The sequence below is a fragment of the Echeneis naucrates genome, chromosome 13 (assembly GCF_900963305.1).
Source record: "Echeneis naucrates chromosome 13, fEcheNa1.1, whole genome shotgun sequence".
Lineage (NCBI taxonomy): Eukaryota > Metazoa > Chordata > Actinopteri > Carangiformes > Echeneidae > Echeneis > Echeneis naucrates.
The window spans coordinates 18558281-18577968 of record NC_042523.1 but is presented as its reverse complement, the minus strand read 5'-3'; the positions used below and the strand labels follow the sequence as shown (position 1 = coordinate 18577968).

Here is a 19688-nt window from a genome sequence, read left to right as displayed (position 1 = left end):
ACCTTGAGCACTCACACATATAAACAGACACACACAGAGACACAATCGCACATATACACAGACAGAAATAGAGAGATATAGACACACGCTCACACATATACACAGACATACACACAGAGACAGGTATAGACACGCGCTCACACATATACACAGACACACACAGAGACACGCACTCGCACATATACAGAGACACAATCGCACATATACACAGACAGAAATAGAGAGATATAGACACACGCTCACACATATACACAGACATACACACAGAGACAGATATAGACACGCGCTCACACATATACACAGACACACAAAGAGACACATATAAACAGACACACACAGAGACACAATCGCACATATACACAGACAGAAATAGAGAGATATAGACACACGCTCACACATATACACAGACATACACACAGAGACAGGTATAGACACGCACTCACACATATACACAGACACACACAGACACACACAGAGACACGCACTCACACGTATACACAGACACAATCACACAGACAGAAATAGAGAGATATAGACACACGCTCACACATATACACAGACATACACACAGAGACAGGTATAGACACGCACTCACACATATACAGAGACACACACAGAGACACGCAATCGCACATATACAGAGACACAATCGCACATATACACAGACAGAAATAGAGAGATATAGACACACGCTCACACATATACACAGACATACACACAGAGACAGATATAGACACGCGCTCACACATATACACAGACACAAATAGAGTCGTATATACAGACGTACTCACACATTTACACAGACATACACAGAGACAGATATACAGATGCACTCACACATATACACAGACACACAAAGAGACAGATATACAGACACACTGACTGAATCAAGGTCAATCGGTTCTCCGAACGGAAATTTCACCAGAATGGCTTTCGACAGCATGACGGTACGCGGGTTGCTCGTCCGGGCTGGGGACGACGGGCGAGGGGACGACGGGCGAGGGGACGCCGACCCGTGGCACTTCAAAATTTCTTGGAATTTTCTAGTATTCTTATTATTATTCCGTCACTTTTTCGGCATCTAATGCGGGTCGTACCGCTGGACGAAGCCCAACAATATATATATCAAAACGTGCGGCTCGATCGGGAATAGTGTGCTAAGTTCTGGGGAGTAGATTTTCCGATTTTTCCCAAAGTTATTCCCAAAAAACCTGCCGAAATTTTCCATAGAGAATGCATGGGAGACGACGAAAAATCGCCTCAAAAATTCACCTATTTTCTCATTCGCATAGCTCAGTCATACGTGCACCTAAAAATATCATTCAAACTTTAAAACGGAGGAAATCTTGTGCTCTTTCCACAAAATCAAACATTTTTCTCCTAAACAGTCCACTTTTCAAACTACGAGCTCTCAAAGGAGCAGTCCGATTCACTTTTTCCTCAAAGTTAGAGTGTAACCGCTCGTTAAGTAGAGTGAGAGCACTGTGAAAAACTAACCGACATTTTCATGATTAACTCGAGCTCACGGCCAAACCGTGAAAGGGAGACAAAAGATTTTTTGGCAAAACGTAGACACAGGTCTTGGGATTCAGAAAATCAAATTTTTACAACTCTACTCCTCACCAAATTTAAACTGGAGGGCTCAGAGCGTCAGAAAAACCTGGTTTTGGCCCAATTGACTGCAATGTAAATCAAGGTTTTCCGAAAAACAATTTCACTCTGTCTTTGCACTGTCCCTACACGCTCATTTTAAGGAGTTTTCCTTTCAAATAAGACTGGCAGAATCCCCAGACTCTTCTGTCTCTCACGGTGTTTTCGCTTTTCGGACCGGAGCTACGGTTTGCTCGCAATTCGAAGTAGTTCGGGATGTGGTCAAAAGCCACTTTTCGGAGCGTTTTCGGGAGAGTCTGAGCTCTGACCCGAACGAATTCTCAAATCACCGTGACGACCGCATCTCTCTCAGCTCAGGTCTGTGGATCAAACCCACTTCACTTTGGAGCCTCACTGCTTCGTCACACTTTGTCACAGAAACGCCGTTCAAAGTTTAAACGGGTCAGAAGACTTTGAACTCTGTTTGTGAGAAAAGGCTTTATGATAGCTCCTACGCTTACTACGCAATCACAGATCAATTGTCAGGCTGGTCTCATCTCACTCTGTCTGTGGCCTGTGGCCATCACTTTGAATGATGTCTTCTCAAAGACACACACAGAGATATAGAGATGTAGACACAGATAGATATCCAGACGCACTCACACATATACACAGATGCAAACAGAGACAGATATACAGACGCACTCACACATTTACACAGACATACAAAGAGACAGATATACAGATGCACTCACACTTTACACAGACATCCACAGAGACAGATATACAGATCAGGTCTGTGGATCAAACCCACTTCACTTTGGAGCCTCACTGCTTCGTCATGCTTTGTCACAGAAAGTCCGTTCAAAGTTTAAAAAGGTCACGAGACTTTGACCTCTGTTTGTGACAAAAGGCTTTATGATAGCTCCTACGCTTACTACGCAGTCACAGATCAATTGTCATGCTGGTCTCATCTCACTCTGTCTGTGGCCTATGGCCATCACTTTGAATGATTTCTTCTCAAAGACACACACAGAGATATAGAGATGTAGACACAGACAGATATACAGACGCACACAGAGACAGATATCCAGACGCACTCACACATGTACACAGACACACACACAGACAAATATCCAGACGCACTCACTTATATACACAGACGCAATCACACATATACACAGACATACACACAGTCAGATAGAAAGATGCACTCACACATTTACACAGACATACACAGAGACAGATATGGACACGCACTCACACATATACACAGACATGATCAGGGACAACTATACAGACGTACTCACACATTTACACAGACACACACAGAGACAGATATCCAGACGCACTTACACATATACACAGACACAAATAGAGGCAGATATAGACACGCACTCACACATATACACAGACATACAAAGAGACAGATATACAGACACACTCATTGTCAAAAGCCACGGGAGAGTCTGAGCTCTGACCTCAGAGAATTCTCAAACCACCGTGACGACCGCATCTCTCTCAGCTCAGGTCTGTGGATCAAACCCACCCCACTTTGGAGCCTCACTGCTTCGTCATGCTTTGTCACAGAAAGTCCGTTCAAAGTTTAAAAAGGTCACGAGAATTTGACCTCTGTTTGTGACGACAGGCTTTATGATAGCTCCTACACTTCCTACACAATCACAGATCAATTGTCATGCTGGTCTCATCTCACTCTGTCTGTGGCCTATGGCCATCACTTTGAATGATTTCTTCTGAAAGACAGACACAGAGATATAGAGATGTAGACACAGACAGATATACAGACACACACAGAGACAGATATAGACACGCAATCACACATATGCACAGACATACACACTGACACAAATACTGACGCACTCACACGTATACACAGACACACAAACAGACACGCACTCACACATTTACACAGACATACACAGAGACAGATATACAGACACACTCACTGAATCAAGCTCAATCGGTTCTCCGAATGGAAATTTCACCAGGATGGCTTTCAACAGCATGACGGTACGTGGATTGCTCGTCCAGGCGGGGGGCGACGGGCGACGGGCGACGGATGACGGGTGACGGACGGGCCCCGGGTCCCGTGGCACTTCAAAATTTCCCTGGAATTTTCTAGTTTTTAATTGTTACTGTATAAGGCACTTTTTGAAACACTTCATTTTTGGAGAAGAGCTTTATAAATAAAGTTTGATTGATTGATTGGTACAGCGAACAATATCCTTCCATTGGAGTTCTCTGAGTTTGACAAAGTTTTGCCTAATTTAGAGATACATATTAATATTAAAAAGGTACAGAAAACAAATAAATTATGTGTTAAGGTAAAGGTTAGGGCGAGAGTTAGACTTTATTTATTGAAAATCTTGAATATGTTCAGCACTACATAAAGTGAAATTCAGCACTGCATTAATGATTTTTAGCTTTTTTTTATTTTAAGGATGACTTAACCAAAGGTCAGTATCACAGTGGCCCAGTTATTGTACTAAATCTCCTTGGAGAGGGACACACAACTCTGACACAACTGTGGGTGCCTGCTGATATTTCTGGAACCACAGATAACAGAAGATCTTGGATGGTCAGTAACAACATGTTTACTTGTTTATGTGAAGTGGACCAATCGGATGTTGAAACATCCCTCTTTCAGACCTGAAAGACTGGAAATAGAAACGCTGATTAGAGCTCCAGTTTGACTCCTCTCAAGAGGACGAGGGGAGTCAGGATTTATATGCTGTGAATCTGTTCATGGGGAGTCTTCAGTATGTCCTGTGTGTGGGAGCCGGTGACTGACAGCTCATGTTTTGGAGGAAAATGGAGTGAAATAAAACAAAACAAAACACACACAAAAAAGCTGCTGCTTGTCCCACATGCACGATTAACGGCAGTCGCATGATAGTGACGCAATTGTCCGCTCGCCTCTTAGCCGATAGCTAACGTTAGCAAGGATGAAACAGTGAACGAGTTAACGGATGATGATTCATGATCCAGGAGTCCGTAGGATGACTCCGGGCTTTTGAACGATTCATTCAGGAATCGCACATCAACAATGAACAGCGGAGTCAAACATCTGTTTGTCTCCTCAGGACATCAGCAGGACGCATCGTGTCCTGAGTCTGACCGTCCTCCGGTGGAAGACAGCAGGTGAGCTGATACATGTCTGCAGTATGGAGGGATGCCAGACAACATACAAGTGTTATTTGGTTTCTTATATATTCCTTGTCCTCGCCATTTGTCACGTTAAAACTATAGAGACCGGTTACAAAAACAACAGCTGCTGTAGGTTTGGATTTTTTGTTCTGTCAAATGAGTTAATGCGGTTATTTAATGGGAGTGTTAAAGCTTTCATTCATAGCTCTGTGTCAAGTAAATATATAGTATTTAGTATTTGGAGATTTGGTTGACCATTTATGATATTTTAAAGCAAAACAAACAAACAAACAAAGAAAACTTCATAGTTCTCACATGGATTTAGTTGGGTGGTTTAGTCTGTCTCAGTTTCCCAGACTGACTCCATGATGCTCAGATCAAGGCTCCTTGTTCTTTTTGACCTTCTTGTTACTGAAGATAGTTGTTCGGGACTTCATGGCTGTGTGTTTGAGATCACTTCAATGCTGTAAAATGAATGTGTTTGTTCATTGCTGAGTCTCATCTACCATTTAAAGCTTTTCAAATCAGCCAGCCAACCAGACACATTTTTTTTTAATGTTTCGACAGGTTTTATCAAGATATCTAAGTTTTGTAGCTACAGTACACGATGGATCGGTGTGAACAACAAGGCCACAGCGAAGATCAGGAGGATGTGACTGAACTGGTATGCCAGGAGGATCAACTGAAAGATGGGCAGTAAGTCACAAGGTTTCCTCCTCGTAAAAAAGAACAGTAGGTTGATACTTTTATAATGTTTACTCAACTGTATTGTGTGGTCATCTAGGATGAAGGAAGTGACTGTAGGGGGCCAGAAGGTGTTGCTGGTCCGTACCCACGGTCAGTACAGTGCTGTTGGAAGCCAGTGCACTCATTACAATGCTCCTCTTATCAAAGGTAAGCCATCTTCTCTACATGTTAATATCTGAATGAATAATACGATGAAATGTTTTGCCTTGAACCTGAATCGTATTAACTGCATGTCGTCTGATGATCCAGGAGCATTGGTTGGTGACAGAGTCAGATGTCCCTTTCACGGTGCTTGCTTTAATGTCAGAACTGGAGATATCGAAGAGTATCCAGGTCTAGACTCTCTGCCCAGCTATAAGGTGAAAGAGATCAGCGCGACGTAAACTTCACTGCTCCTAAACAGGAACAAATACAGATGGGATATAAAATTTGGTCACTTGTGCTAACAGCTTATATGTTCCATTTCATTACTTGTATGTGATGGATTTGCACTGGATGTTTCGCCAGAGGGTCTTCCGATTTCTGCCTTTGCCTCATGCAAAAGATTTGTCACACTTGAAGCAAAATCACTTTGTGCATCCATCCAAATACAAGAACAAAGTTACAGAAAAACACCAACACTCCAGCTTTTCAAAACTGTGTTGCTTTAACAAATGGTACTATTGTTGAAGTATTAATTCAGTTTGCCTGTCCTTTTTCATGTTTTAAGAGTGAATGCCATTTTAAACATTTTACTTCTGCGTTTATGGTTCTGAACTTGAGTGATCATCTAATCTTTTTTAATTTAACAGGTCAAAGTTGATAATGGCAAGGTGTACATTTCCATCAACACAAAAGTAAGAGATAACCCATTAAAAACTTAAAATGACCACAATGTTCCCTTGTATTATATGTTTAAGTACACCTTTTCAATAAGTCCATTGTTTGTCTGTTTCCCTCAGTCTCTCAGTCTGACCAAACGAGTGAAGAAGATGTGTAGTATGGTACCAGACATCAATCATACCATTGTGCTAATTGGAGGGGGTAAGTATAATATAAATAGCATAAATACAGGAACCTTTACTTTGAGGCCACAGGTTGGCAGTCCAACATAATTTTCTTTGAAATTATTAACAGCTTGGAGGAATAACACAGTTTGATACAGTGTTGACTGAGTTTAGGTTAAGTAATCAACTTACATAAGAACATACTTAAGAGTTGGTGTCTTTTGTCTTTTTTTTCAGTAAAATGAATAAAGAGATTAAGGTTTAGAGATTAAGTTAGTTTGATGGTCTCGTGCTTCCCTGTTGCCTTAAGCTCCATCTCTGGAGTAATGTATTTTTTGAAAAACTACTCACTTATGAATTTTATTTTTTCAGGCCCCGCCTCTCTCGTATGTGCTGAGACACTTAGACAGAACTGCTATCAAGGACGAATCATCATGATCACCAAAGACATGCTTCCTCCATTTGACAAGCCCAAACTGAGTAAGGTAGGAACTTGAGCACAATGGAGGACTAATCTGTGTTACTTTCTACTGCTAAGTTTTAATCACCCTGTATTTAGGTGTAAGTTTTAAGTAAAGGGCATTGCCTCCTCTCAGGCAATGAATCTGGATAGCAGCAGTATCCTCCTCCGATCAAGTGAATTTTATCAACAACATGGAATCGAGGTTTGGACACAGAAGGAGGTGAGAAGCAAAAAGGATAATCTATTTATACTCTCAGCATGTTTATGGGACGGAAAAAACGACTTTTCTCTTTGGTCTTGTGTAATCTGTTATGTATTGCAGGTGGTGTCAGTAGACACAGCTGAGAAGCTGCTGAAGCTGAATGATGGCAATTTGCAACATTACGACCAACTCCTTATCTCAACCGGGTGTAGGTTAGTGTCATCCTATTTATCAAGTATTTCAGATACAAAAGCAAAACAAAAGACCATGAAAAACAGCAGCAAAATAAATGTCCATATTTTGTCCACAGGGCACGGCCACCCAGTTGTCCCGGTTGTGACCTACAGGGAGTAAAGTTACTGGAGAGTTACGCAGATGCCAAAGAAATTCACAATTCCTCTCTGGGCCAGAAGGTTGTCATTATTGGAGCCTCCTTCATAGGTAATCAATCATCAATCATTTTTTTTTACAATGCTTAATGAAATTGGTACTGTTCCTCTTAGCAAACATCATCATATAGGCGTTCTTGTCTTGTTTATGGAGTGAACATGATGTTCAGTTAGGAGGGAGTCATTGCCTCAGGCATAGCGACCTCTCCTATTCAATGCAAATATTTGTAATTTTTACGATTATTAAACACAATAGGTATGGAGGTAGCATCCTTCTTATCAGACAAAGCTGCCAGTGTAGTCTTGATCGGCAGTACCAAATATCCATATGAGCGGACTCTGGGCCCAGAGATTGGCAAAATGACAATGCAAGTAAGTACTTATGAGGAAAACAATGTCATATTTTTTCTTTTTAGTTTTTCTTTGGTCAATTTTAAGGCATGTTTTTCCCCCTTAAGATTTTGGAAGAACATAATGTGAAGTTTCACATGAATGACGGAGTCAGTGAGATTAAAGGGGAGAATGGCAAGGTAACTATCCTTTTTCAATTATCATAGCTGCTGTCAGAGAATAGTTACTAATAACTACAAAAAAAATTTTCCAGGTGAAAGAGGTCGTACTAAACAGTGGAACAGTTGTGGCGGCTGATGTAGTGATTGCTGGAATTGGTAATGTTACTCTAAGGTGTTGTGATATTATTCATTTATGTCACAAAACACAAGTCAAGCTTTGTAATATTTTAACCTGAAAAATTACTAATATAGAATCTTTTACATTCACACTGTGCTGCCCTGCATTAATCAAACACACAGATCTTCTTTTTCAGGTGTAATCCACAATTCAGACTTCTTGTCAGGAAGTGAGGTGGAGTTGGATTCAAAGAAAGCTGTTATTGTTGACAAGGTAACACACAGTCAATAGAAAACAGACTACAGCCGAAAATGTAATCGCTGCAAAACTCATACAGCCACTGAAGCATGTATGCAGCCATTATGTGATGGTGAAACATAAATATGGTAAAGGAGCTGCTTCTAAGTGACTGAGCTAAATAATGATGTCTGTATGGCATTTACATGTTTTTGTAGACCAAACATGAGGCTCTATCTGCACATTCCTTTATCCTTTTGTTCAGTTCATGAGGACCAATATAGCAGATATTTTCAGCGCTGGAGATGTAACCTCCTTCCCTCTGGCTATTCGTGGAGACCAAAGAGTCAACATTGGTCATTGGCAAATGTCACAAGCTCAAGGTAAGAGGGTGGATTCAAAGAAGCAAAGGCTGTATTTTCTATTTTACACATTTTTCTCCTGCAAAGACCAAAGAAAAAAAAAACATCTAAACGTGTTTGGGTTTAACATTTATTTCTTTTTTTGTTTTCTCAGGAAGAGTTGCTGCCTTGAACATGCTAAATAAGCCAACCAAAATTGAGTCCGTTCCTTTCTTCTGGACAGTGTTGCTTGGGAAGAGTATCAGATACACAGGTATTATATTGCATTATATTATTACAGGTATGAATTTACTCTTGTTACATTATTTATAGAGAAATCAAGCCATTGGTGTGTTGATTTTCCTCTCATTTCCTTACTGTAGGCTATGGAGAAGGATACACAGAAATTATATTCAAAGGAAAAGTAGAAGAGAGAAAATTCTTGGCATTTTACATTAAGTGAGTAGCTGTGGGATCATTGCTGATAGCGCCATCCATGAATTAATGGCATTTATGTTCAACTGGCATTTCTTCTTTGACAACAGGAATGATGTGGTGGTAGCTGCGGCAAGCCTCATGTTTGATCCTGCTGTTGCTCATCTAGCAGAGCTCATGGCCACAGGCCGGATTTTAAAAAAGACGGAGGCTCAGTGAGTGACATTCTTCATTTACATAAACTGGACTGCTATGTAATATGTCATTAGGGACTTATTGTAATTCTTTTATTTGAGTGAGTTGAGCTTCAACTATTACATCAGCATTACCACATTTCTTGCCAGAAAAGGGCAGGACAAACAAATGGAAATTGCAACACTGGCATGTCATAACTTTTTAAGTTGTTGTTGTTGATGGATAGATAGATACAGATATTTTACATGACATCATATCCCACAGAGTGAGACTCATAATCTGCAAAGTGCTCCTTACTGAAAGTTAATTCCTTCACTTTTGCTTTTTCTTTAGAGCTGATGACCTGAGCTGGTTGCAGATGTGACCAGAGGTTTGCTCTCTCTCTAGAGCTAAAACCTCTTTTGGCAACGGAGGATGCCTCGCTCTGTTCCTTGTTTTTTTTTTTTTTTTTTATTATAAAAGTACCAAACTGGATTGCTCCATTCACCGCCTCAGGCTGCCTGAAAGCCAGACATCTTTTCTGTTGTTAATGAGAAAACTGTTACCATAGCAGCTGGCACCCTTTTATTAAATTTGGGCTTTGTGTGCCCAGTGAGTAATCTGGGAACTGAGATTGGCCAACAAAATTTATTAAAAATTATCAGTTAATTTAGGGCAGCAGTGACTATCCAAATCATAATTGCTGTAATCAACCTGTGGGTGCAGGTTTTGAACCACTGCTTAACTGTAGATAAGCCTTTGGCATTTACATTTCTTCTTTGCTTTGACTGACATGTACATTTCAAAGGGTCAAAGACAGTTTGTCCAGAAATGGTGATTATTGAATATCATTACTGAGTCATTATATTTACTGTTAATAATTGCAGTTCCTAATTTGTTCTGTTTTCTGTCGAATAAATCATCCACTGCTTGCTGAAAATGTTGCAGAGAAAATTTAATTACTTTGTCAATTAAGTCATTTTGTTGGGACACCATTAACACTTTGAGTATATTACTACCATTATTCACTATGTGATTATCTAGGAAAACGGATATTTGATATTCTATCATGTACAAATATCTAGTCGGTAGTAAACGGGTAAATCTTAAAAATATTACAAAATCATTTGTACAATTATTTTCGTCTTTAAAACTGTTTTCTCTGTATTCAGCTACCTCCTTTTATTTGTTTGTTTTGGAGCATTGTTTCACGGAGGATCCCAGTTTGTCAGCCAACCGAAATGGGTTGAGGTGGCAGTACTAAGAGAAAAAAAAAAAAAAAAAAAAGAATCAAAGGTTACTCTGTTAATAAAGAATAGTATATTTCAAATAAATTTTCTGTTCTCAAAACTTACGATGAGCAACTGCTATGAAGCCTTATTGAAATATTAAAGGCTGCACATTTTAAATAAATCATTTCAGATTGTTTAAATTGATTGTTGTATACAAAAAGCGCTCATCTGGTGGTCAGTGCACTCCATCTGATTCCAGCTTGAAATGAGTCATGCAAAACTCATGCATTTTAGCTGGTAAATACAGAATATCAGCTACCTGTGGTGTTGACTCCAACTTGGCCTCTGGTTTGTCCGACATCTGAATGTCGAAATCGGGGAAGAAACGTGAACTCTGAAGGATCGCTGCCATCTCTCCATTTACCTCAACTGCAACATCTTTCTGCAGAGCCCAACAATAAAGATTAACCTAATCTAATGATTTAAGACTTGCTGTGCTGTGAATAAATACAGATATTGTTAGAACAATGTTCCAAAGGTTAGAAAAGACTCTTATGTAAACATTGATCAGCAATTTAGTACTGGCCTGTAGGGTCAACTTTATTATACCTTGAAACTGTGTGATGAATCAAAGTCCAGCTGATCTTGGAAATCTGCCACAGTTCCTTTATAGGTCACCGTTGCCCCAGACATGACGGGGCTCCGGGGCAGCTTAAAAAGCCGGTAGGTGCCTGAAGCATAGCTAATGTCACCTGCAAATTGAAGAAAAATGAAAGCTGATCATACACAACATTATTTATACTAAAAGTTTCCACTGAATTTCATCCCTTGTTCTTTTACCTGCTTTCGCCTTGAGCTCACTGTTGTGTACCACAATGTGGCTTGCTGAAACAAGGTGTGGAGTGCTGAAGCCTATGCTGTGGGCCAAAGAAATTAAATCCTGCCAAAACAGAGAACCACCCATTCCTTCGCCTAAAACCAAAAAAAGAAACATCCAAGCCAATACACACTATGTATCAGAAATGTTGAGTTTCTATGAGGTAATCATGTCTTCTACTATAAATTTTATATGAAAACTGAATTTTGTTTTACCCCACAGCACAGCATCTTGCTTCATGTGGTCAGGGATAACTTTGCTGGCGTACATGTCACTGAAGTACAATTCTCCTCCTTCCTGTACAACATAAGTGATAGATGATGTTTTGATGATTATTTATGACATTAATGTAGTTATCAGAAATTCTTCACACGAACCTTTATGACATTGTAGGCTTCCTGAAGCACTGCTCTTTTATCAGGGCACAAACAGATTACACAGTTGGATCTAAATGGATTAGATGGAAAAAACCTGCCTGGTTGATGAATTCATCACAGCTCTCACAATAACAGGCACTTAGGTCCACTAGCAGATCTTGTGCAGACTTAACAATATTTTAAACCTACAGCACGACATCTACTGAGTCATTCTGTATGCCAGCTTCACCAAGCTTCTCCATGTACCCCTGGACAAAGGTGACATTAGGTTCTTCGTAGCCAAACCTCTTCTGATGATACTCAATGAACTGACGAGAAGCAGTGAGCTAAAGAAATAAAATAGGTAAAATGTCACCGTAGAATTGGTAAATAATGCAGAAATTACTTCAAAGTGATAAAAACACGTGTGATTACCAGCTCCTCTGTCATATCAATTCCTGTCACATGGCCACTTGGTCCAACAAGTTTACTGAAGGCATAACAGTCTCTGCCAGAGCCACTGCCGAGGTCCAGGACTCGGCAGCCTTCGAGCTTTGCTGGGAACGGAAGACCACAACCAAAGAATCTGGAGAAAATCAGTGTTAATGTCAACAGCGTGTAACTGAAAAATTAAGGCACAGCAAGTTGTATAGGATGACAATCGTCTCAGAAACAGCAAACTTAAAACTATTGTAACATTTAATCAACAGATTTAGGATGTTTAAGATCCAGGGAGCGCAATCTCTGAAGGTCAGTGTGATAACAGCAGAGAGTGCTCGGAAATATGCAGATATTTTCCATCCTGTTCACAAATTCCTTCAACATAATTTGTCAATGAAACTGTGGCCTGATTACAAAGGATAGAGTAGGCCTGTGTGTTTGATTTGTATATGCCCTGCCTGATAGGATAATAAGCCTTCATTAATCCCTCAATGGGCCAATTCTAATGGGTGCTACATATGTGATGTGTCGTTGTCATTTCCAGCTACCAGTTGAACATGCACATGCACAATCCAAAGGCCCAAAATGTACCTTTTGGTGACCTCTGGGTGAACCAGATTTAGTGCATCTGTGACGGTTTTTGGGACTGGGCGGCAGGATAGACTGCAGGAGGAAGCACTTGTTTGCAAATCACAAGATGACTCCAGTCGCCTGCCATAGTATTTCTGCACACACACACACACACACACACACACACACACACACACACACACACACACACACACACACACACACACAATTTCGTTAACGAATCACTAAAGTGCAAACCGTGCTTAAAGTAAACATTACATAAATCCCAAAGCTAACTGGTCAACATGATAATGGCAACTTGATTTGATTTGATTGGAACAACAGATTTACTTTCAGTTATCGAGTGCAAGCTGTTGTGCAATTACAGATAGCTTCTCTGGCAAAATCCTTTCTGAAAACCAAAACTTGAATAAAACTGGACGAGGTGACTTTAGTTTACAAACCTTTACGTTTTCTCTCACGTCATCACTCGTCGCCATTATTACGGAGAGAGCTGAGAATTTTGGAAGACGCTACTTATAACTCACGCAAAAGGCCGAGGCTTATTCGGAATAGATGGGCCAAAGGTGGATTGGTGCTGTTGCGGAAGAGGCAGTTTCATAATAGCAGCTTGGTCACATCAGCCCTGCTATGTCTCTGTGACTGCGGAAATTTTGAAATACGCCGAGTGTTGCCAAAATACGAGGAGCAACGTCATCGGTCCGCGCCTTCGTTTTCCGGCAGTTGAGTGGCGCATTGTAATTATTAGACTTTTTACGATTCTGTATGTATGGAAAGTATCTAAAAAGTACTAACCAGGCCCGACCCTGCTTAGCTTCCGAGATCAGACGAGATCGGGCGTGTTCAGGGTGGTATGGCAGTAAGCAACAACACAGCACACAAAAACCACCTTTATACGTGATTTCAACCAAAATGTGCATTTCAAAAAGCTTTCATTTCCATCTGCTTTGCTTCTGTATTACCTTCAAGTCACTTGCTGTGTTCTTCATAATGTTCACTCACTCATTTGTCTTTAATTCAACTCTTTTTCCTCTGTTTTTATGCTCACATTGTCCAAAAGTGCAACAATGCTCCAAATAAATAAAATGTTATAAATGTTATAAATGTTCTGTGACATGAGAGCAACAATGCCCTCTTTTGTCCACAAAGTGAAAAAGCTTACAGCACCTGGTATTCCCAGGCGGTCTCCCATCCAAGTACTAACCAGGCCCGACCCTGCTTAGCTTCCGAGATCGGACGAGATCGGGCGTGTTCAGGGTGGTATGGCCGTAAGCAACAACACAGCACACAAAAAACACCTTTATACGTGATTTCAACCAAAATGTGCATTTCAAAAAGCTTTCATTTCCATCTGCTTTGGTTCTGTATTACCTTCAAGTCACTTGCTGTGTTCTTCATAATGTTCACTCACTCACTCATTTGTCTTTAATTCAACTCTTTTTCCTCTGTTTTTATGCTCACATTGTGAAAATTACAAGATAGGATAAGAGAATTGCACTTTTTTCATGTGATCAGTGCTGTGTCCAAAAGTGTAAAAATGCTCCAAATAAATAAAATGTTATAATTTGTTCCGTGACATGAGAGCAACAATGCCCTCTTTTGTCCACAAAGTGAAAAAGCTTACAGCACCTGGTATTCCCAGGCGGTCTCCCATCCAAGTACTAACCAGGCCCGACCCTGCTTAGCTTCCGAGATCAGACGAGATCGGGCGTGTTCAGGGTGGTATGGCCGTAAGCAACAACACAGCACACAAAAACCACCTTTATACGTGATTTCAACCAAAATGTGCATTTCAAAAAGCTTTCATTTCCATCTGCTTTGCTTCTGTATTACCTTCAAGTCACTTGCTGTGTTCTTCATAATGTTCACTCACTCATTTGTCTTTAATTCAACTCTTTTTCCTCTGTTTTTATGCTCACATTGTGAAAATTACAAGATAGGATAAGAGAATTGCACTTTTTTCATGTGATCAGTGCTGTGTCCAAAAGTGCAACAATGCTCCAAATAAATAAAATGTTATAAATGTTATAAATGTTCTGTGACATGAGAGCAACAATGCCCTCTTTTGTCCACAAAGTGAAAAAGCTTACAGCACCTGGTATTCCCAGGCGGTCTCCCATCCAAGTACTAACCAGGCCCGACCCTGCTTAGCTTCCGAGATCAGACGAGATCGGGCGTGTTCAGGGTGGTATGGCCGTAAGCAACAACACAGCACACAAAAAACACCTTTATACGTGATTTCAACCAAAATGTGCATTTCAAAAAGCTTTCATTTCCATCTGCTTTGCTTCTGTATTACCTTCAAGTCACTTGCTGTGTTCTTCATAATGTTCACTCACTCACTCATTTGTCTTTAATTCAACTCTTTTTCCTCTGTTTTTATGCTCACATTGTGAAAATTACAAGATAGGATAAGAGAATTGCACTTTTTTCATGTGATCAGTGCTGTGTCCAAAAGTGCAACAATGCTCCAAATAAATAAAATGTTATGTTCTGTGACATGAGAGCAACAATGCCCTCTTTTGTCCACAAAGTGAAAAAGCTTACAGCACCTGGTATTCCCAGGCGGTCTCCCATCCAAGTACTAACCAGGCCCGACCCTGCTTAGTTTCCAAGATCAGACGAGATCGGGCGTGTTCAGGGTGGTATGGCCGTAAGCAACAACACAGCACACAAAAAACACCTTTATACGTGATTTCAACCAAAATGTGCATTTCAAAAAGCTTTCATTTCCATCTGCTTTGCTTCTGTATTACCTTCAAGTCACTTGCTGTGTTCTTCATAATGTTCACTCACTCACTCATTTGTCTTTAATTCAACTCTTTTTCCTCTGTTTTTATGCTCACATTGTGAAAATTACAAGATAGGATAAGAGAATTGCACTTTTTTCATGTGATCAGTGCTGTGTCCAAAAGTGCAAAAATGCTCCAAATAAATAAAATGTTATAATTTGTTCCGTGACATGAGAGCAACAATGCCCTCTTTTGTCCACAAAGTGAAAAAGCTTACAGCACCTGGTATTCCCAGGCGGTCTCCCATCCAAGTACTAACCAGGCCCGACCCTGCTTAGCTTCCGAGATCAGACGAGATCGGGCGTGTTCAGGGTGGTATGGCCGTAAGCAACAACACAGCACACAAAAAACACCTTTATACGTGATTTCAACCAAAATGTGCATTTCAAAAAGCTTTCATTTCCATCTGCTTTGCTTCTGTATTACCTTCAAGTCACTTGCTGTGTTCTTCATAATGTTCACTCACTCACTCATTTGTCTTTAATTCAACTCTTTTTCCTCTGTTTTTATGCTCACATTGTGAAAATTACAAGATAGGATAAGAGAATTGCACTTTTTTCATGTGATCAGTGCTGTGTCCAAAAGTGCAACAATGCTCCAAATAAATAAAATGTTATGTTCTGTGACATGAGAGCAACAATGCCCTCTTTTGTCCACAAAGTGAAAAAGCTTACAGCACCTGGTATTCCCAGGCGGTCTCCCATCCAAGTACTAACCAGGCCCGACCCTGCTTAGCTTCCGAGATCGGACGAGATCGGGCGTGTTCAGGGTGGTATGGCCGTAAGCAACAACACAGCACACAAAAAACACCTTTATATGTGATTTCAACCAAAATGTGCATTTCAAAAAGCTTTCATTTCCATCTGCTTTGCTTCTTTATTACTTTCAAGTCACTCGCTGTGTTCTTCAGGATGTTCACTCACTCACTCATTTGTCTCTAATTCAACTCTTTTTCCTCTGTTTTTATGCTCATATTGTGAAAATTACAAGACAGTATAAGAGAATTTATACTTTTTTCATGTGATCAGTGCTGTGTCCAAAAGTGCAACAATGCTCCAAATAAATAAAATGTTATGTTCTGTGACATGAGAGCAACAATGCCCTCTCTTGTCCACAAAGTGAAAAAGCTTACAGCACCTGGTATTCCCAGGCGGTCTCCCATCCAAGTACTAACCAGGCCCGACCCTGCTTAGCTTCCGAGATCGGACGAGATCGGGCGTGTTCAGGGTGGTATGGCCGTAAGCAACAACACAGCACACAAAAAACACCTTTATACGTGATTTCAACCAAAATGTGCATTTCAAAAAGCTTTCATTTCCATCTGCTTTGCTTCTGTATTACCTTCAAGTCACTTGCTGTGTTCTTCATAATGTTCACTCACTCACTCATTTGTCTTTAATTCAACTCTTTTTCCTCTGTTTTTATGCTCACATTGTGAAAATTACAAGATAGGATAAGAGAATTGCACTTTTTTCATGTGATCAGTGCTGTGTCCAAAAGTGTAAAAATGCTCCAAATAAATAAAATGTTATAATTTGTTCCGTGACATGAGAGCAACAATGCCCTCTTTTGTCCACAAAGTGAAAAAGCTTACAGCACCTGGTATTCCCAGGCGGTCTCCCATCCAAGTACTAACCAGGCCCGACCCTGCTTAGCTTCCGAGATCGGACGAGATCGGGCGTGTTCAGGGTGGTATGGCCGTAAGCAACAACACAGCACACAAAAACCACCTTTATACGTGATTTCAACCAAAATGTGCATTTCAAAAAGCTTTCATTTCCATCTGCTTTGCTTCTGTATTACCTTCAAGTCACTTGCTGTGTTCTTCATAATGTTCACTCACTCATTTGTCTTTAATTCAACTCTTTTTCCTCTGTTTTTATGCTCACATTGTGAAAATTACAAGATAGGATAAGAGAATTGCACTTTTTTCATGTGATCAGTGCTGTGTCCAAAAGTGCAACAATGCTCCAAATAAATAAAATGTTATGTTCTGTGACATGAGAGCAACAATGCCCTCTTTTGTCCACAAAGTGAAAAAGCTAACAGCACCTGGTATTCCCAGGCGGTCTCCCATCCAAGTACTAACCAGGCCCGACCCTGCTTAGCTTCCGAGATCAGACGAGATCGGGCGTGTTCAGGGTGGTATGGCCGTAAGCAAAAACACAGCACACAAAAAACACCTTTATACGTGATTTCAACCAAAATGTGCATTTCAAAAAGCTTTCATTTCCATCTGCTTTGCTTCTGTATTACCTTCAAGTCACTCGCTGTGTTCTTCATAATGTTCACTCACTCACTCATTTGTCTTTAATTCAACTCTTTTTCCTCTGTTTTTATGCTCACATTGTGAAAATTACAAGATAGGATAAGAGAATTGCACTTTTTTCATGTGATCAGTGCTGTGTCCAAAAGTGCAACAATGCTCCAAATAAATAAAATGTTATAAATGTTATAAATGTTCTGTGACATGAGAGCAACAATGCCCTCTTTTGTCCACAAAGTGAAAAAGCTTACAGCACCTGGTATTCCCAGGCGGTCTCCCATCCAAGTACTAACCAGGCCCGACCCTGCTTAGCTTCCGAGATCGGACGAGATCGGGCGTGTTCAGGGTGGTATGGCCGTAAGCAACAACACAGCACACAAAAAACACCTTTATATGTGATTTCAACCAAAATGTGCATTTCAAAAAGCTTTCATTTCCATCTGCTTTGCTTCTTTATTACTTTCAAGTCACTCGCTGTGTTCTTCAGGATGTTCACTCACTCACTCATTTGTCTCTAATTCAACTCTTTTTCCTCTGTTTTTATGCTCATATTGTGAAAATTACAAGACAGTATAAGAGAATTTATACTTTTTTCATGTGATCAGTGCTGTGTCCAAAAGTGCAACAATGCTCCAAATAAATAAAATGTTATGTTCTGTGACATGAGAGCAACAATGCCCTCTCTTGTCCACAAAGTGAAAAAGCTTACAGCACCTGGTATTCCCAGGCGGTCTCCCATCCAAGTACTAACCAGGCCCGACCCTGCTTAGCTTCCGAGATCGGACGAGATCGGGCGTGTTCAGGGTGGTATGGCCGTAAGCAACAACACAGCACACAAAAACCACCTTTATACGTGATTTCAACCAAAATGTGCATTTCAAAAAGCTTTCATTTCCATCTGCTTTGCTTCTGTATTACCTTCAAGTCACTTGCTGTGTTCTTCATAATGTTCACTCACTCACTCATTTGTCTTTAATTCAACTCTTTTTCCTCTGTTTTTATGCTCACATTGTGAAAATTACAAGATAGGATAAGAGAATTGCACTTTTTTCATGTGATCAGTGCTGTGTCCAAAAGTGTAAAAATGCTCCAAATAAATAAAATGTTATAATTTGTTCCGTGACATGAGAGCAACAATGCCCTCTTTTGTCCACAAAGTGAAAAAGCTTACAGCACCTGGTATTCCCAGGCGGTCTCCCATCCAAGTACTAACCAGGCCCGACGCTGCTTAGCTTCCGAGATCAGACGAGATCGGGCGTGTTCAGGGTGGTATGGCCGTAAGCAACAACACAGCACACAAAAACCACCTTTATACGTGATTTCAACCAAAATGTGCATTTCAAAAAGCTTTCATTTCCATCTGCTTTGCTTCTGTATTACCTTCAAGTCACTTGCTGTGTTCTTCATAATGTTCACTCACTCATTTGTCTTTAATTCAACTCTTTTTCCTCTGTTTTTATGCTCACATTGTGAAAATTACAAGATAGGATAAGAGAATTGCACTTTTTTCATGTGATCAGTGCTGTGTCCAAAAGTGCAACAATGCTCCAAATAAATAAAATGTTATGTTCTGTGACATGAGAGCAACAATGCCCTCTTTTGTCCACAAAGTGAAAAAGCTTACAGCACCTGGTATTCCCAGGCGGTCTCCCATCCAAGTACTAACCAGGCCCGACCCTGCTTAGCTTCCGAGATCGGACGAGATCGGGCGTGTTCAGGGTGGTATGGCCGTAAGCAACAACACAGCACACAAAAACCACCTTTATACGTG

General features: G+C 40.5%; 2 protein-coding genes and 13 non-coding genes across 15 annotated transcripts; 1 reads left to right on the top strand and 14 right to left on the bottom strand.

The window, feature by feature from the left end:
* Positions 1 to 4546: 4546 nt before the first annotated feature.
* On the top strand, positions 4547 to 10608 carry aifm4 (apoptosis inducing factor mitochondria associated 4). Its single transcript, XM_029518052.1, has 19 exons — positions 4547 to 4752; positions 5326 to 5454; positions 5543 to 5652; positions 5755 to 5864; positions 6297 to 6341; positions 6447 to 6528; positions 6864 to 6976; positions 7088 to 7174; positions 7277 to 7368; positions 7467 to 7597; positions 7802 to 7917; positions 8004 to 8075; positions 8150 to 8213; positions 8372 to 8448; positions 8678 to 8795; positions 8929 to 9027; positions 9137 to 9212; positions 9299 to 9403; positions 9717 to 10608. The coding sequence occupies exons 2-19, from the start codon at positions 5366 to 5368 to the stop codon at positions 9745 to 9747; spliced, it is 1617 nt and encodes a 538-aa protein (XP_029373912.1). The 5' UTR covers positions 4547 to 4752; positions 5326 to 5365; the 3' UTR covers positions 9748 to 10608.
* On the bottom strand, positions 9801 to 13546 carry LOC115053397 (arsenite methyltransferase). Its single transcript, XM_029518054.1, has 10 exons — positions 13303 to 13546; positions 12860 to 12993; positions 12263 to 12413; positions 12038 to 12174; positions 11849 to 11918; positions 11687 to 11768; positions 11435 to 11566; positions 11204 to 11346; positions 10914 to 11036; positions 9801 to 10622 (listed from the first exon to the last, which is right to left on the bottom strand). Exons 1-10 carry the CDS (start codon positions 13336 to 13338, stop codon positions 10545 to 10547), a joined length of 1086 nt encoding a protein of 361 aa, XP_029373914.1. The 5' UTR covers positions 13339 to 13546; the 3' UTR covers positions 9801 to 10544.
* Positions 13547 to 14014: 468 nt separating this feature from the next.
* On the bottom strand, positions 14015 to 14133 carry LOC115053685 (5S ribosomal RNA). Its single transcript, XR_003841501.1, has one exon. It is a non-coding gene; the product is annotated as a 5S ribosomal RNA (ribosomal RNA).
* A 343-nt stretch (positions 14134 to 14476) lies between these two features.
* LOC115053699 (5S ribosomal RNA) lies at positions 14477 to 14595 on the bottom strand. The gene has a single exon (XR_003841514.1). It is a non-coding gene; the product is annotated as a 5S ribosomal RNA (ribosomal RNA).
* A 347-nt stretch (positions 14596 to 14942) lies between these two features.
* LOC115053698 (5S ribosomal RNA) lies at positions 14943 to 15061 on the bottom strand. The gene has a single exon (XR_003841513.1). It is a non-coding gene; the product is annotated as a 5S ribosomal RNA (ribosomal RNA).
* Positions 15062 to 15399: 338 nt separating this feature from the next.
* On the bottom strand, positions 15400 to 15518 carry LOC115053714 (5S ribosomal RNA). The gene has a single exon (XR_003841528.1). It is a non-coding gene; the product is annotated as a 5S ribosomal RNA (ribosomal RNA).
* Positions 15519 to 15861: 343 nt separating this feature from the next.
* Positions 15862 to 15980, bottom strand: LOC115053696 (5S ribosomal RNA). The gene has a single exon (XR_003841512.1). It is a non-coding gene; the product is annotated as a 5S ribosomal RNA (ribosomal RNA).
* Positions 15981 to 16318: 338 nt separating this feature from the next.
* Positions 16319 to 16437, bottom strand: LOC115053684 (5S ribosomal RNA). Its single transcript, XR_003841500.1, has one exon. It is a non-coding gene; the product is annotated as a 5S ribosomal RNA (ribosomal RNA).
* A 339-nt stretch (positions 16438 to 16776) lies between these two features.
* LOC115053683 (5S ribosomal RNA) lies at positions 16777 to 16895 on the bottom strand. Its single transcript, XR_003841499.1, has one exon. It is a non-coding gene; the product is annotated as a 5S ribosomal RNA (ribosomal RNA).
* A 343-nt stretch (positions 16896 to 17238) lies between these two features.
* Positions 17239 to 17357, bottom strand: LOC115053679 (5S ribosomal RNA). The gene has a single exon (XR_003841497.1). It is a non-coding gene; the product is annotated as a 5S ribosomal RNA (ribosomal RNA).
* Positions 17358 to 17691: 334 nt separating this feature from the next.
* Positions 17692 to 17810, bottom strand: LOC115053701 (5S ribosomal RNA). The gene has a single exon (XR_003841516.1). It is a non-coding gene; the product is annotated as a 5S ribosomal RNA (ribosomal RNA).
* Positions 17811 to 18161: 351 nt separating this feature from the next.
* Positions 18162 to 18280, bottom strand: LOC115053678 (5S ribosomal RNA). Its single transcript, XR_003841496.1, has one exon. It is a non-coding gene; the product is annotated as a 5S ribosomal RNA (ribosomal RNA).
* Positions 18281 to 18619: 339 nt separating this feature from the next.
* LOC115053677 (5S ribosomal RNA) lies at positions 18620 to 18738 on the bottom strand. Its single transcript, XR_003841495.1, has one exon. It is a non-coding gene; the product is annotated as a 5S ribosomal RNA (ribosomal RNA).
* A 343-nt stretch (positions 18739 to 19081) lies between these two features.
* On the bottom strand, positions 19082 to 19200 carry LOC115053706 (5S ribosomal RNA). The gene has a single exon (XR_003841521.1). It is a non-coding gene; the product is annotated as a 5S ribosomal RNA (ribosomal RNA).
* Positions 19201 to 19534: 334 nt separating this feature from the next.
* On the bottom strand, positions 19535 to 19653 carry LOC115053676 (5S ribosomal RNA). Its single transcript, XR_003841494.1, has one exon. It is a non-coding gene; the product is annotated as a 5S ribosomal RNA (ribosomal RNA).
* Positions 19654 to 19688: the final 35 nt, after the last annotated feature.

Bases quoted from the DNA above. Each gene is read 5' to 3' on its own strand.
- aifm4 (XM_029518052.1), top strand. From the start codon at position 5,366: ATGGATCGGTGTGAACAACAAGGCCACAGCGAAGATCAGGAGGATGTG. The intron at 6,342-6,446 runs GTAAGAGATAAC...TGTTTCCCTCAG, and splicing joins ACATTTCCATCAACACAAAA to TCTCTCAGTCTGACCAAACG. The intron at 7,598-7,801 runs GTAATCAATCAT...TAAACACAATAG, and splicing joins TATTGGAGCCTCCTTCATAG to GTATGGAGGTAGCATCCTTC.
- LOC115053397 (XM_029518054.1), bottom strand. From the start codon at position 13,338: ATGGCGACGAGTGATGACGTGAGAGAAAACGTAAAG. The intron at 12,994-13,302 runs GTTTGTAAACTA...GTGTGTGTGCAG, and splicing joins ACGTGAGAGAAAACGTAAAG to AAATACTATGGCAGGCGACT. The intron at 11,769-11,848 runs GTTCGTGTGAAG...TATGTTGTACAG, and splicing joins AAGCCTACAATGTCATAAAG to GAAGGAGGAGAATTGTACTT.